At 45.4% G+C, this 14257-nt stretch overlaps 1 protein-coding gene across 2 annotated transcripts; it reads left to right on the top strand.

Moving 5' to 3' along the window:
* Positions 1 to 4295: 4295 nt before the first annotated feature.
* Positions 4296 to 12205, top strand: LOC125744832 (peripherin-like). Of its 2 annotated transcripts, XM_049017101.1 has the most exons (10): positions 4296 to 4320; positions 4643 to 5179; positions 8675 to 8735; positions 8823 to 8918; positions 9735 to 9899; positions 10276 to 10401; positions 10565 to 10785; positions 11044 to 11093; positions 11496 to 11569; positions 11678 to 12205. In XM_049017101.1, the coding sequence occupies exons 2-10, from the start codon at positions 4674 to 4676 to the stop codon at positions 11723 to 11725; spliced, it is 1347 nt and encodes a 448-aa protein (XP_048873058.1). In that variant the 5' UTR covers positions 4296 to 4320; positions 4643 to 4673; the 3' UTR covers positions 11726 to 12205. The 2 variants fall into 2 exon arrangements, with proteins under 2 accessions (XP_048873058.1, XP_048873057.1); XM_049017100.1 differs by lacking the exon at positions 4296 to 4320 and having other exon boundaries at positions 4611 to 5179.
* The last annotated feature ends 2052 nt before the right edge of the window (positions 12206 to 14257 follow it).

Raw genomic sequence — 14257 nt, 5'->3', positions numbered from 1 at the left:
GTGACTGGCATCGAAAACCAGCAGATCAGCCAAAAGCTGAGATGCAATCATACTCTATTGGCTGATCGCCCACCACCAGTCTGAAAGGCTTCAGGGGCCCTCTTTGAATAGATCGTCACATTTCTATTGGCTAACGATGACATCATACCCCATTGTATGCTTTTACTTTTGTAAATGGAGAAATATTTCACCACAGTTAAAAAAAAAAATAAATCTTCCATTTTAGGTTCATTATTCTGGGCTTTGGCAATTAAAACAGTACTATATTGACATTTAATGGGTTACATTTCTTTAATGTACCCTTTGGGGCAATGCACTTGTGCTGTAACTTTGCGGAATGTCATGTGATCTTCCCGGGCCAATAAAATTGTCAAGGGAAGAGACACAGGGTATAAAAAGAAGTATTCACTTACTTTCAATGACACTTGACCCTTTGACAGCTTTTCTTTGCTTCAGAACTCAAGTGTTGCCAGAAGTAATTCACAGAAACGTTAAATGTGAGTTTCCCAGCGTCGGCTTGCCAATTAGTCATCTTGTTGAGGCTTACCTTTTTTGCCCCAGATTATATAAGTTTATTTTGTCTGTTAGCGTGGCATCGTCAGGTGTATGCAGGCATTAGTTTAATGCAGGAAATTAAAACACAGGCTCTTCTTTCTTGATGTCGGTCTATGCTTAGTAGATCAAAAATGTTCTTTCAGTTATAGGCTAGTATGGACTTTCTACAACACTGATGCCACTAATTCTAGACAATCCATGGAGACAATGGTCAATAAATAGACTAATAAGTATTTCACCCTCAGAGCTTCTCTGCTACTCCCACTGTTATACTGCCGAAAGTTTTGTTTGTTAGTTTGTTTGTGTGATTTGGCTCTGGCTGCTTTGCTTTTATTAAGAAATGATTCTCGTTCGAGAAAAGAACTGTCAGAAGGGTGGAGCAGTTTAGCTGCATGAGTGTGGATGAATAGCCTCTATCTCTATACAATGGAATCTACAGGTTCAACAAAAAGGGTCACAAAGGTGAATATTTTGTGAGGTCAGCTTCCTGGCACAGAGGTCTGGATTCACAGAAGTGTTGGCTCTGTACAACTTCCTCAAACTGCGGCGGTCAGTAGCCAGTAAAACACTATAGCTTAAAGAGGGTTTGCCATTTAGCCAAGTTAACTGCAGAAAATACCGATATATTACAGTGTACAAACTGTCACATAGGGTTTTATATCTTTTTAGTTGTTACCATACTTTTTCATCCTGACAAGCCAGGCAAATTTACAAAAAAGACTGACCAAGATATCCAGCAATCCAGCACGCCAAGGTGGAAAATTCAAGCAGGGGCTCCCTAGTAGGAGGGAAGTAGTAATTTACTATCAAATTCCTAAGTATATATCCCTGCTCCAGGGGCTTACTGGAAGGTATACACAGCCACACAGTGTCTTCCATGCTTCCTGCTTCATATGCCTTCATAATGCTGTCATTGGTGTGCTGTATCCAAAGTATACACCAGCTGCAGTCACTAACAGCACCTTAACCTTTGACCTATGTGTGTATGGTCATTAGATGGGGTTGAACTGTATTGCCAGACAACAAAATGCAGTGAAGGTGCTTAATCGGCCGCAAAAGTATTCGGACCCAGATATTAAAAGACACTGAAGCCTAGAACCAACACCTTAGATCACTTAATAGCAAGCAGCGAACAAGCAAACACAAACTTGTTTTCAGATAAATCACTTACGAGAACTAATATCAAAATACTTCACAATATCTTTATCACAGCCAGAAGAATGCAACTTATTGCTAAAATTAGTTTCATATGACAGAAAAGTCTGAAGCTTATCCCAGGAAGTACAGTGCATGAGCACTCCTGGATGGGATGTCAGTCCATCGTAGGGCATGCATTCACATACTGCATGCCTTTGGGAGAACAGGAAGAGGAAGCCTAAACAGTAAGTACATGCCAACTTCTCACCAAGAAAGCCGGGGATTTGGGCTGAGCCAACAAACCTGGAGGTCTGAGGCAACAGCACCAGTCACTGAGGCTTCATGCTCCACACAGTGATTCAAACTGCATGAAAGCAACACATTTTCACAGGCGAGTTTCTCACAAAACATTATGGTCAGAAACGAGGAAAAATTAACATCGTTTCATGGTCTCTGCAAAAACAGGGATCAAGCCTGCAATCTACAAATAACAAGGCCAATGACATGCAATTTTTTAAATGTCCTGATAATGGAAGAAAACAATTGGGGAGTAGTGAGGAAATAAAATGATGCAATGCTGTTTAATTTGACATTTGCACCAGTATGTTGGAATTCTTATTACTGCATATCTTATCCGGCGATGGGTTGGTGCCCAATCCCGGGTTATTCCTTGCCTTGCGTCCATAGCTTCCAGGATAAGCTCGAGACCCCCTGCAAACTTGAATGGGACAAACAGGTACAGGAAATGGATAGATGGCACATCCTATCTCGCTCTGAGACCTGAGAACAAAGCTTGGTTTGCGAATACAGGGGTAGCCATTAATCTGGTACATCTGGACCATGGAGCTTTTGATGAAGAAAATTAAGAAAGGGGAAACCAAAAAATGCATATGGCTCCGGCCCCCCAGGACTGGTTTCTGACACCTGTGCTGTACACTAACACAGGCCAGCAGGAGGTGGGACCAACCAATCAGATGTCTTGGTCCCACCTCTTCTACAGTCTAATTGGTTATCTCTCTGAACCAATCATTTTTCCTTCTGCCCTCAGAACATTTTTGTGTAAGTAAAACTCCCACAAGCTCTGGGTCCAGCTGATGATCTGTTTGCTCAGGCCCAGACAGACAGTCCAGAACATAGTTCAGATAATTTACAGTATAATCCTAATCACCAATGTAATTTATTAATCGCTGCCACTTTAAACCTCAGGACCTTGTTGTCCTACTTGTATGTTATTGTATATTGCTTCTGTATTGTATACATTATTGTACTTGTGTATTGTATGTTATTATTTTCCTCTGTAATTACAATTTATGTACTTCATCATTATAGGCAGTTAATCTCAAGGGAGGTACACAAGCACTGTACGTTGATAATGAAGAGTTTGAATCCCGAAATAAAATACAGCAGGAAAAAACAGGCTTGTATTATTGTGTGTACATAAAACTAAAAAAATTTTTTACTGAAGTTCTCATCTGCCACAATGAATAGATCAAGTACAACATATGGCTGCTCAAGCTTATCTACTGCACTACAAATCTTCCTCCATGTGACAAAATTAGGGCTTACTTCATTGCTTAAATCCCCTTTTCCCACTGCATTCCCAAATGACCACTTTCCTCAGTTCAACTGACCGTTGCCCTGACAACAGCCAGTCTTTTGGCTGGGGGCTCCCAGTGTACAATGGGCTCAGTGTGAATGAGAAAGAGTGCGCGAGTCATAGTTTTGATGGCAGGGAAGAGAATACGCACGGCGTGCCGAGGCTATGTGGACGCCGGCAGCAGTTTTTCACAGGGGGAAGAAAAAATCAACAATAAGCTCCATCGGTAAAAGGGCGAGCGAAGCCGATTATTGACGTTTATCGGGCGATTGTCAGAAGGATGATTTATGGGTAATAACGCCCGTCACGGTCTCCCTCCTTCACGTTGGTCAGCCACCTTCCACAAATCCACCTGTCGATGTACAACATCACTTGTTAGCATTGAATGTGGCGGTCATCTTGATTTGGTACTAAGGGCAATATTATTGACAGAATACATGATGTCAGCTTCTCAGTAAAGCCTACAGGGTTAAATGGGGGAGGACTGCTGAGCTGAAGTCATTGTTGGGGCCCCTAAACTCAGAGCTCTGGGCCTGTATGACCTTGAAAGACTGCATTGGCCTTCATTCTGGAATATTCTATACCCATGCTTGTATCCCACTGAGAGGTTCTAATACATTCACTGGGCAAAAGCTAACAGTCCCTAATAGCAGCACTTTTGACCTCATTGGTTCTCAGACCCATGTGATCACCATATGCCATCCAATCCTTGACCCCGTTCAGATAGTGATAGAGGAGGGGCCAGGAAACAATGGGAAAGTCCGATACTACAAAGACAGAGAAAGTGATGGACCCTGCAGCTGGGAAAAAAGTCACCACTGGGAAAGACTATATATAGTATAACTCAAATTCAGTAACACTTCATTCACTGGGTTATGTCCTTAGGTCACTGCTGGACAACTGGACACGAAGGAAAAAAGTTTCCACCAACCTTGGTCATGTGGCATAAGGATCGCGACTCTGAGCACACGCCGAATTTGTGCATATCTGTGATGAAAATCATTTAGAGGAAATCATGGAAGGATCAGGAGGTGATGCATGGAGGATTTGGAGATGCAGGGGGGGGTGCATGTTGTGGACACAGGTGGAGGTTTTAGGAAGAGATGCGTTGCTGTGGATTAGGGTCTGTGTCTTGGATTTGGGGGAGGGGCCCATATTAGAGGAGGAGGGGGCGAGGGGGGGTGAGTGGTGGATGGGAGTGGGCTAATTTGAACAATAAATGGAGAAGGAGGTGCAGAGTGGCAAAGGGCGGTGGAGGTACGGGGGAGTAATCAGACAGGGGTATAAAAGCCCTCAGTGTTGCTCGGACTCTAGTCTGACACCATTGTTTCCCATGCTCTTCAACCTCTTCAGAGAAACCAACGGAGACATAGGACAGTCAAACATGAGTTCCTCAGCCGGCGCATCTTCATACCGACGTTCCTTCAAGGAGACTAATTATGGCACCCCCCTTCTCTCCCGCCTGTCTCTATCCGGGGGGCGCTATCCGACCTCTGCCTCTCCCGTATCGTCCCGCCCGGGGGGCCACCGACCACGCTCCAGCACCCCCGCACCTCGGCTTGTCTACGACAAGGTGGATTTCTCGTTGGCCGACGCGGTCAACCAGGAGATACTGGCGGCGCGTACCAACGAGAAGACGGAGCTTCGGGAGCTGAACGACCGCTTCGCTGGCTTCATCGAGAAGGTGCGCTACCTGGAGCAGCAGAACGCTGGGCTGCGGGCCGAGCTGGGCAGACAGCAGAGCCGCCAGGAGCCTGGCCAGGCCTGTGAGTTGTACCAGCGAGAGCTTCGCGAGCTCCGGCTCCAGCTGGACCTCGTGGCCAAGGAGAGGGATGGCATCCAGGTGGAGCAAGACAACCTGGCGGAGGACCTGACGCTGCTCCAGCAGAGGTTCGTGCCAACAGGGGGGAGGCTTGGGTACAAAGGGCATCAGGGCATGAAGTACAACCAGAGGTTACAGGCTGCAGGGCGTCCTAGTTCCCTTGAAGATGAGGTTGGAGAGCTTTTTTCGGAGTGCAGGTGTGGCACTGAGGACGTCTGATGTAGATGAGTCCATAGCTGTACAGTCAAGACTTTGAATGGGACAATCAGAGGCCAAATATATTTATGGGGGGGCATCAGGAGCCTTATATTTACGAGGGTGGAGGCACCCTGTGTATTCTATGCTTTTGCTTAGAAAATAAAATAATCCGTATTTAAGTATTTTGATGTGGGATGGCAACAGGGATGGCCACATATTACACCCCTGCCCCCCCCCCCTTGATCTGCCCATTCAGCTGTGCACTTAATGCTGTTTCCTCAACCCAGAATACACTAGTAAATGTTAAGCATTTATATGCATATAAATATGGGCAATATGGACTTTCCATAATAAACATATTAGTGTTTCTAACTCAATGTTTGTCTCGTAGCAGCAATATATCAGTAATAAACTTGACCTATCGCTGCACTTTTGGTAGAAGGAGCATTAAATGACACAGCACCCTATATCGGTAAACTGGGGAAAAGCCTTCTTGGACAGAGAAACCTCATGTGATGCTGGGAGACTCCTGAGCATTTAGTGTCCATTGTAAAGCCACATGCTGCCTGACTGTGAAAGAAAAAGCACACATAAATGAGAACGTGGGGGAGGGGTGGCTGGGTATAGATCGGTGCAGCGGGGGGGGGGTAAAACACTGCCGTTCTCTTAAAGGCTACGTCAAAGGATTTAGTTGCCCCGGCCAATGGTCCAGGAATGCCATTAAGAAGGGGGGCCCAGCACTGACCCATGAATTAAAGATGAGCTGCATCTGCCTCTGTCCCTCTGGCCATTGTCTGAGGGGCGAGGATCCAGAATATTCCCACCAGATGTTCAGTCACTGTCTTCACAGAGCAGTAAGAAAGTAAACACAGCCAGCAGAATGAGCTTTGAGGCTCTATTACAAGTGGGCCAGACCTTAAGATCCTGAACAGAGTGATGCACATAGATGTAGCTTTCAGCTAAAGTGAAAGAAGATGATCAAGAAGAAATATCCTGCTTCTAGCCAGTGATGGGAAAAAACGTCCTACTTCTGGACAGTGACGAGAAGGAACATCCTGCTTCTCGGCCGTCATAAGAAGGAACGTCCTGCTTCTAGGCCGTGACGAGAAGGAACGTCCTGCTTCTAGGCCGTGACGAGAAGGAACGTCCTGCTTCTAGGCCGTCATGAGAAGGAACGTCCTGCTTCTAGGCCGTCATGAGAAGGAACGTCCTGCGTCTAGGCCGTGACGAGAAGGAACGTCCTGCTTCTAGGCCGTGACGAGAAGGAACGTCCTGCGTCTAGGCCGTGACGAGAAGGAACGTCCTCTTTCCAGACAGTAATACCTTCTTTTGCTACTGTTTAGTACATGCAAAAAAAGGAACAGAGACGATTGTTATGATGGTTACCCTGGGTGTGATTCCTGGCACCTTTCTGACTGTAGTTGCACTTTCCGGGGGTGAACCTGCTACCACTGTGATGCATTGTTTTTCTGAGAGTAGCTGTGCATCCTCATTGCTAAGCGACTGGAATTTTCCCATATGGGAATGAGCCTGTTCTATTCATAAATCTATCCAAACTGGGAGACTGACGATGTGATATCAGAGGGGTGACAAACAGACTAATTCAGCTCAATTTTCCTTTATTCCCAGTTACTACATTTACATTCTATTTATTTAGCACACTCATTTATCCAAAGCAACACACCTTTTTTGTGTAAACAGACTCAGCCAGTCCCAGTAACAATTCACAGTTACGGGCTCTTCTCAAGGAACTTAACAGTGTAATAATTCTGCCAACCAGGAGATTTGAACTGAATTTCGAATTGAAATTTTCATTTTGGTCACATACACACACACATCCATAAATATGTGTATATACATATTGCTTGAAAAGGTCTAGGCTGAAGCTTTAGCTTATTATACCTAACCTTTTCTAGTAGGTAACCCATTCACTATTATTTTAACCAATACAAAAAAAATAAATTAAAAAACCACAAGCAAGAACAAAACTTCTAAATTGTCCACATACAATGTTTAGTTATATATCCATCCATTTTCCAAACCGCTTATCCTACTGGGTGGTGGGGGGTCTGGAGCCTATCCCAGAAGCAATAGGCACAAAGCAGGGAACAACCCAGGATGGGGGGCCAGCCCATCACAGGGCACACTCACACACCATTCACTCACACATGCACACCTACAGGCAATTTAGCAACTCCAATTAGCCTCAGCATGTTTTTGGACTGTGGGGGGAAACCAGAGTACCCGAAGGAAACCCCACGACGACATGGGGAAAACATGCAAACTCCGCACACATGTGACCCAGGCGGAGACTCGAACCCGGGTCCCAGAAGTGTGAGGCAACAGTGCTAACCATTGCACCACCATGGTGCCCCTTAGTTATCAAATATAAAACTATCTTATTTTTAAACATTTTTTTAATCAGGAGAGTGAACTACACATTCTGAATTCCTATTCTAAAATTCCTGAACTATTCCACAAGTTTGCCCCTTTGACAGATATGCATCTATCTTTTTATATTTGTCCTTATCCCTTGATTTTTTTAAACATACCTCTTTCCCTACCTCTGCCGGCAACCTTCCTATCACAGACACAGGGTCTTAACCCACTGGACCACATACCCCCCCAAAACTATGGACCGCCATTGTATAAGATTTTCTTTTGATGCTCGATGCTGGACACCAATCCCAGCTCATTCCCGCTCACAAAGTCTGTGCTTCCTCCTTCCATCCTCATGTGCTGTAGCCCTGTTCTCCATCCCGCCAACATACCAATCAGAATTGCCCGGCAACCACGTACTGCATGATAGGAAGGCGACAGAAGATGGCAGATTGGCGTAACTGTAATGAAAGGCTGTTGGTGGGAGTCATGACGCAAGCGTCCTCCTGAAGTGCATCTTAATTATCTGAGGCAGAACAAAATACAAAAAGGCTGGACCCCGTGGAGAAGTGTGGAGGAGGGTGAGAAGAGCTGAGAGCCACTAATGACCTGTTACTGAACATCTGACCAAACCCCACGGGAAGGCGAAGGTCAAATGAGTCCGTCTCCGAAGCAGAGGCCAATTTGCAAACTCTGCAGGCAGGGGAGACTCTAGGATTGCTTTAAAGCAGAGAGCATGAAATGGGCAAAAACTGATAAACGGGCCATCCTTATCATTAGTCAATGGCATGTTTTGTATTGGTGAGTGAAGAGGGCACTCCGGGAGCCAATCAGCTTTGAGCTGGGATCAGAGCCCCTGTAGCCCCGCCCATATATGCAGGGCAAAGGCAGATGGTATAAGGGGCACAACTGAAAACAGGCAAGACAAGCATGCATGTTTTCACAGCCAGCCAACACAAATGCTTGTCCTGTTACTCACCCCCCAGGCTAGAGGAAGAGGTACATAAGAGAAAAGAAGCAGAGAGTAACTTAGCTCTCTTTCGAAAGGTAAGTAAAGGAACCAGCATTTCTTACCAAATGATCCCCGTGTAGGACATCTGGATCATAACAGAACTAATCCACAATATCTCAAAGGATGTGGATGATGCCACACTGACTCGCCTAGGGCTGGAGAGGAAAATCGAGTCTTTGATGGATGAGATCGAGTTCTTACAGAAAGTCCACGAGGAGGTGAGTGCTGCCCTCTAGCGTGTATTAATTGTATTGCACGCAGCACCACCATGGGAGAAATTAAATTATGACTTATTTGCCATTGCCAACAGTACAGCTACGTTGGAATGCTTTTCACATATCCAGTCTTGCTCTCCTGAGACATACACACAGGTGAGAGTAACACTTGGGCTCAGTGCACATGGTCAGCAATTTATCTAGGAGCATTTTAGGGAGTCAAGGGCTCAACAGATATGTGACTATTGTGCCGAGACCAGGAATTGAACCTTCCGATCCCAAGCACCAAAGGTTAACTCACTGAGCCACACGGTACCCAGGAGCAAAACTAATTTCTAATAATTATTTATAGGAAGTATAACCACAGGGGCGGCATGGTGGTGCAGTGGTTAGCACTGTTGCCTCACACCTCTGGAACCTGGGTTCGAGTCTCCACCTGGGTCACATGTGTGTGGAGTTTGAATGTTCTCCCCATGTCGTCGTGGGGTTTCCTCCGGATACTCCGGTTTCCCCCCATAGTCCAAAGACATGCTGAGGCTAATTGGACTTGCTAAATTGCCCGTAGGTGTGCATGTGTGAGTGACTGGTGTGTGAGTGTGCCCTGCGATGGGCTGGCTCCCCATCCTGGGTTGTTCCCTGCCTCATGCCTGTTGCTCCCGGGATAGGCTTTGGACCCCCCGCGACCCAGTAGGATAAGAGGTTTGGAAAATGGATGGATGGATGGATGAAACCTGGAACCTTGAGTAAGCTATAATTAGGCATTAATTGCACAACACCGGCTCTGCCCTCAGCACCCCCACCTCTGACTTATTCCCCCAGGAGATCCATGACTTGAGGATGAGCATGAAGACCCAGCAGCAGCAGACGGAGGTAGACACCACCCCCAGGCCTGACCTGACCGCAGCTCTGAGGGACATCCGGGCCCAATATGAGAGCATCACCTGCAAGAATATCCAAGAGGCTGAGGAATGGTACAAGTCCAAAGTGAGTAGGACTCACATACATACACCTTGACAGGTGACTGACACCAGCCAATAAGGATCCTTGTCTGTTATTGTAAAATATATGGCTGCGTCAATATCAAAGAAACTCAACAGACTATGAGCTGGATGAGAACCTCAGTGTGTTTCAAGATCCGCAATCTTGCTATGAAACGCAAATGTTTTTTCCAGTCCTCTGAACATATGCCCATGGGCAGGACCATAGGGGCACTGGCTCCAGCTAAATGCTCATTGGCCCTCAAAGTGTCACCTCCCCTGTCAGTCTGATTCAAAACATATCATTGGTTAATGATAAGGATGGCTCCTCTGTATGAATCGCCCTCAGATGCACCATCCTGTGTGTATCTTCAATGGCACAGATTGCAGACCTGACTGAATCCACAGCCCGCAACATGGAGGCAATGCGCCAGGCAAAGCACGACGCTAATGAGTCCCGAAGGCAGATGCAGTCGCTGACCTCAGAAATGGATGCCCTGAGGAGCACGGTAGGGCTCCACCGCTGCTGGGTCAAAGGCTCCATGATATATGTCATTAGCTACTGTGTTGCATGCTGGTTCTTTCCCCTCCCCTGTGTTCCTTCCTTATTATATACCCGGTGACACCCCCATATCTCACTGTGGGTGAACCGCACACCCTGATTGGCTGCAGAATGAGACTCTGCTGAGGCAGATGAGGGAGACGGAGGAGAAGTTCGCCGAGGAGACGAGCGGGTACCAGGATACCGCGGCGCGCTTGGAAGAGGAGATCCAGCGACTGAAGACCGAGATGTCACGCCACCTCCGCGAGTACCAGGATCTCCTCAATGTCAAGATGGCACTAGACATCGAGATCGCCACCTACCGCAAGCTCCTAGAGGGCGAGGAGAACCGGTACTGAATCTTCTTACTTTGTGACTGTATTAATCAAGTCAAGCCAAAGTATCTTTAAGGTTGTACTTAAATCCAGATTAATGAAAAGATGTGTCATGACTAAGGATGTTCATGGAGAGTAGTTTGCATCCTAAGCAGAAGACCCTTTGGTCTAGGTCCAGGAGGTGCACATCTAGTTTGAGGCTCTCTGTAGTATTTTTCTCTCATGGTCAACCATCAGGTGAATCCATCATCCCTTTGTCCTCCTCTTTCCTATAGAATAACAGCTCCTGTTCACAACTTCTCCTCTCTTAGCCTACGAAGCACAGGTGAGAATCTGGAGCGCACCCTGCAATTAAGACGACTCACAGGCACACTGGCTGACTTAGCCACATAAAGATTAACACCCAGGCTAACACCCTCTGTGGGGAGGTCATGAGGTCAAAATCCCATGGCTGATGGAGAAATCATATCACTGTTAGGCCCTTGAACAAGACCCTTAACCCCAATTGCTCCAGGGACCCTGGTAGACCGTGCTCACTGATCCTCACTTTCACATTGCTTTGGACAAAAGAATCTGCTAAATATATACGTACACACATCACAACCAACACAACTTGTGTATGTATGCAGCTCCTGAATGCGCCATTCTGTCCTTCGGTGTTGACCTGCTGCTCCATCCCACTTCATGGCAAATTAACTCATCCATTGTTGCTATCTCCTCTACACAGAGTTTGACCGGACCCTGGACACACAGACCAAGAGGATGCTGCTGATCAAAACCATAGAGACACATGACGGAGAGGTCAGCACATTCCAAACTGTTCAAAAGCGCCACCTGTCGGGATATTTTCATATTTTTTGTTTGTTTTCAATTTTCACATGGCTTTTCCACTGATTTCCCTCTCCATAGGTGGTCAGTGAGTCCAGGAAGGACAGAGAATTTGACAGAGATGTTTAGAGAAGTGCCAGCGTACTTCAGTGCCAACGTCACAAAAGAGGAAGTAGCCAGCCGGGACAAGGAAAAAGAAAACACGACGAGGCCATACCTCCTTGTCGAATTTTCAACATCTGGAAAATCAGCCTTGCAACATACTTAACCAAAAGTTGGGGTGGGTGCTATAAACACCAGAAAGAAAAGAAAGAGGAGCGTTTTCTCCCTGACTGTTATACTGGGAGAAAAAAATAGCCTTCCCAAGTCTACCGGCAGTCAGTTTTGTGTTGTTCCTATAGTAACCTCATTGCATTTTGATATTTGCATCTAAGTCAGTAGCACGCCCTCACTTAGATTAATTTTTTTTTTGTCATAGCTTAAAAATATTCTTTAATCTCCACCAATAGTGTTTTTATGCCTTAAGCAACATCTGTGCATCAATGGAGTTCATAAATCAGGTGTTTCGCCAGAGAAAATTAAAGTATAATAGTTAAATCAAAAAGTGTTGTTCTTTGTGGGTTATATTAGAGTTAGAGCACCCTCTAGTGGAGAAAGTTACACTCCGTCAGAGTTCTCTGAAAAATCATCACTCGGTTGCATCCATCCATCCATTGTCCAAACCCTCTCTCCTTCTGGGTCATGGGGGTCTGGAGCCTATCCCGGAAGCTATGGGCACGAGGCAGAGAACAACCCAGGATGGGGGGCCAGCCCATCGCAGAGCGCACTCACACACCAGTCACTCACACATGCACTCCTATGGGCAATTTAATAACACCAAATAGCCTAAGCATGTCTTTGGACTGTGGGGGGGGAAACCGGAGTACTCGGAGGAAACCCCATGACGACATGGGGAGAACTTGCAAACTCCACACACATGTGACCCAGGTGGAGACGCCCAGAGGTGTGAGGCGACAGTGCTAACCAACTGCATCACCATGCCGCTCCTTACCTAAAATCTTATTGGACAATCATGAGTTCTAGCTTAAGGTAAAACCAGCTAACCAAGAAATCCTGCTTTGTGGAACACCCCCCAGGTCCCTGCGCAACCTCGACCTGAACGGATGGATACTTACGCCCACTAAATTTTGGTGTTATTCATCATGACCACCAGAGGGAGCCAACATTCTCATTTTAAAATGATGACAACACAGCAATAAACAAACAAATAAGCGTGGAAAAATTCTAAATTAAAGCAACTTTAAAATCACTTTGAACTCTTATTACCATTGCTGGTTCTTAGCATGCAGCTTTTTAAAGACAAAAAGTCTATCAAGTCAGTCAAATTAACCAAGCAAGTCCTACAACAGAATCATGGAACAGTAACAGCTTTTACAACCTTGCTTATACACATGAGGCTTCATTTTATAGGACTCTTTGCTTATTTTAATGTGACACTCAGGTCAGTTTCCAGTTTTTTCAAATACGCTGATTTGTGACTTGCTAGTGATAGTTAGCTCATAATTAAAGATGAGTGTAAATTTGTGTTGGTTTCGTTAAATCACATCTGCCAGATAATTTCGCTAAAAGCTAGTTGGGCTTTAAGTATTTTATTCCAAAATACAATTATTACCTGCGGTAAATAGGCAACATATACAGTCCAATAGTTTCTCTTGAGGGAAGTTAGATAAGACTCTGAAAATGTATGCGTGATGGCACTGAAGGACTGCCTTGAAGATTTATGCAACCACCCCTGAGATGTTCTTATACGAGTTTGTTTTTTTTCACACCATACATGTAAAAACAACCCAACATCTGTTTATCTTATAAAATTGGCTCATATATTTTCCCCTCCAAAGATACATAAACTCCAGCATTTTTCCCAGACATGAGCACCACGCCATTCCTGTCCGTGGTGTTTTAAACCCCAGATCTGTCTGTCATCTCACATCCTGATATAAATGGCTCTTCAGCTTTTTACAGTCAAACTCAATGCTCTCCCTACCTTCTGCAGCTGTACTGGACTCCACTCCCCACATCTGGCCTACATTAACCACTTCCTGCCAGATTTATCCGGTCAGCCCGGAGTGTGAGGGATGCAGAAGTAGAGTCGTCAAAACATAAGCAGCAGCCCTTTAAGCAGGAGGACTGGTGTCTAGCAACAAAAAATCCTGTGTGGTCAAGACAGTAAATCACAACAAGCTCAGAAGTCACGCATGTTTTGTTGGGACCCATAGCAGTGTACAGGGCCATTAACCAGAAACATTACAGTATGTAGGTCAACTTTTAAAGAGGAAGAGATTTAGACTATATTTTAATTGGGATTTAAACCAAACAAGCATTACACAATTCCTTCAGTTTGCCAGTCCTGGAGATCAAATGAAGTTCTTAATTACAGCCTTACCACCATCCACTCATATCCCATTATGTCATAACCCTATGTTTACAATTAACATTAAAACCATTTCTTCCCCACCATGGTGTCTAAGACTAATAAAAAGCTGGGGACAATTATTCAGTGATGACCTATAATATACCAAACACAGCACATCCAATTAAAAGAAGCCATTAGGAGTGAAGACCAATATTACAAACCAACTGGCAAATCCTACACAATAACAT

Source organism: Brienomyrus brachyistius, chromosome 6, assembly GCF_023856365.1.
Source record: "Brienomyrus brachyistius isolate T26 chromosome 6, BBRACH_0.4, whole genome shotgun sequence".
In the NCBI taxonomy this organism is placed as follows: domain Eukaryota; kingdom Metazoa; phylum Chordata; class Actinopteri; order Osteoglossiformes; family Mormyridae; genus Brienomyrus; species Brienomyrus brachyistius.
This window is presented reverse-complemented; position numbering and strand designations above follow the sequence as displayed.

What these genes read in the sequence shown, in the direction of transcription:
- LOC125744832 (XM_049017100.1), top strand. Translation starts at nt 4,623, where the DNA reads ATGCTCTTCAACCTCTTCAGAGAAACCAACGGAGACATAGGACAGTCA. An exon ending in ACTTAGCTCTCTTTCGAAAG is followed by an intron (nt 8,736 to 8,822) that starts GTAAGTAAAGGA and finishes AATATCTCAAAG; the next exon opens with GATGTGGATGATGCCACACT. An exon ending in TACAGAAAGTCCACGAGGAG is followed by an intron (nt 8,919 to 9,734) that starts GTGAGTGCTGCC and finishes TTATTCCCCCAG; the next exon opens with GAGATCCATGACTTGAGGAT.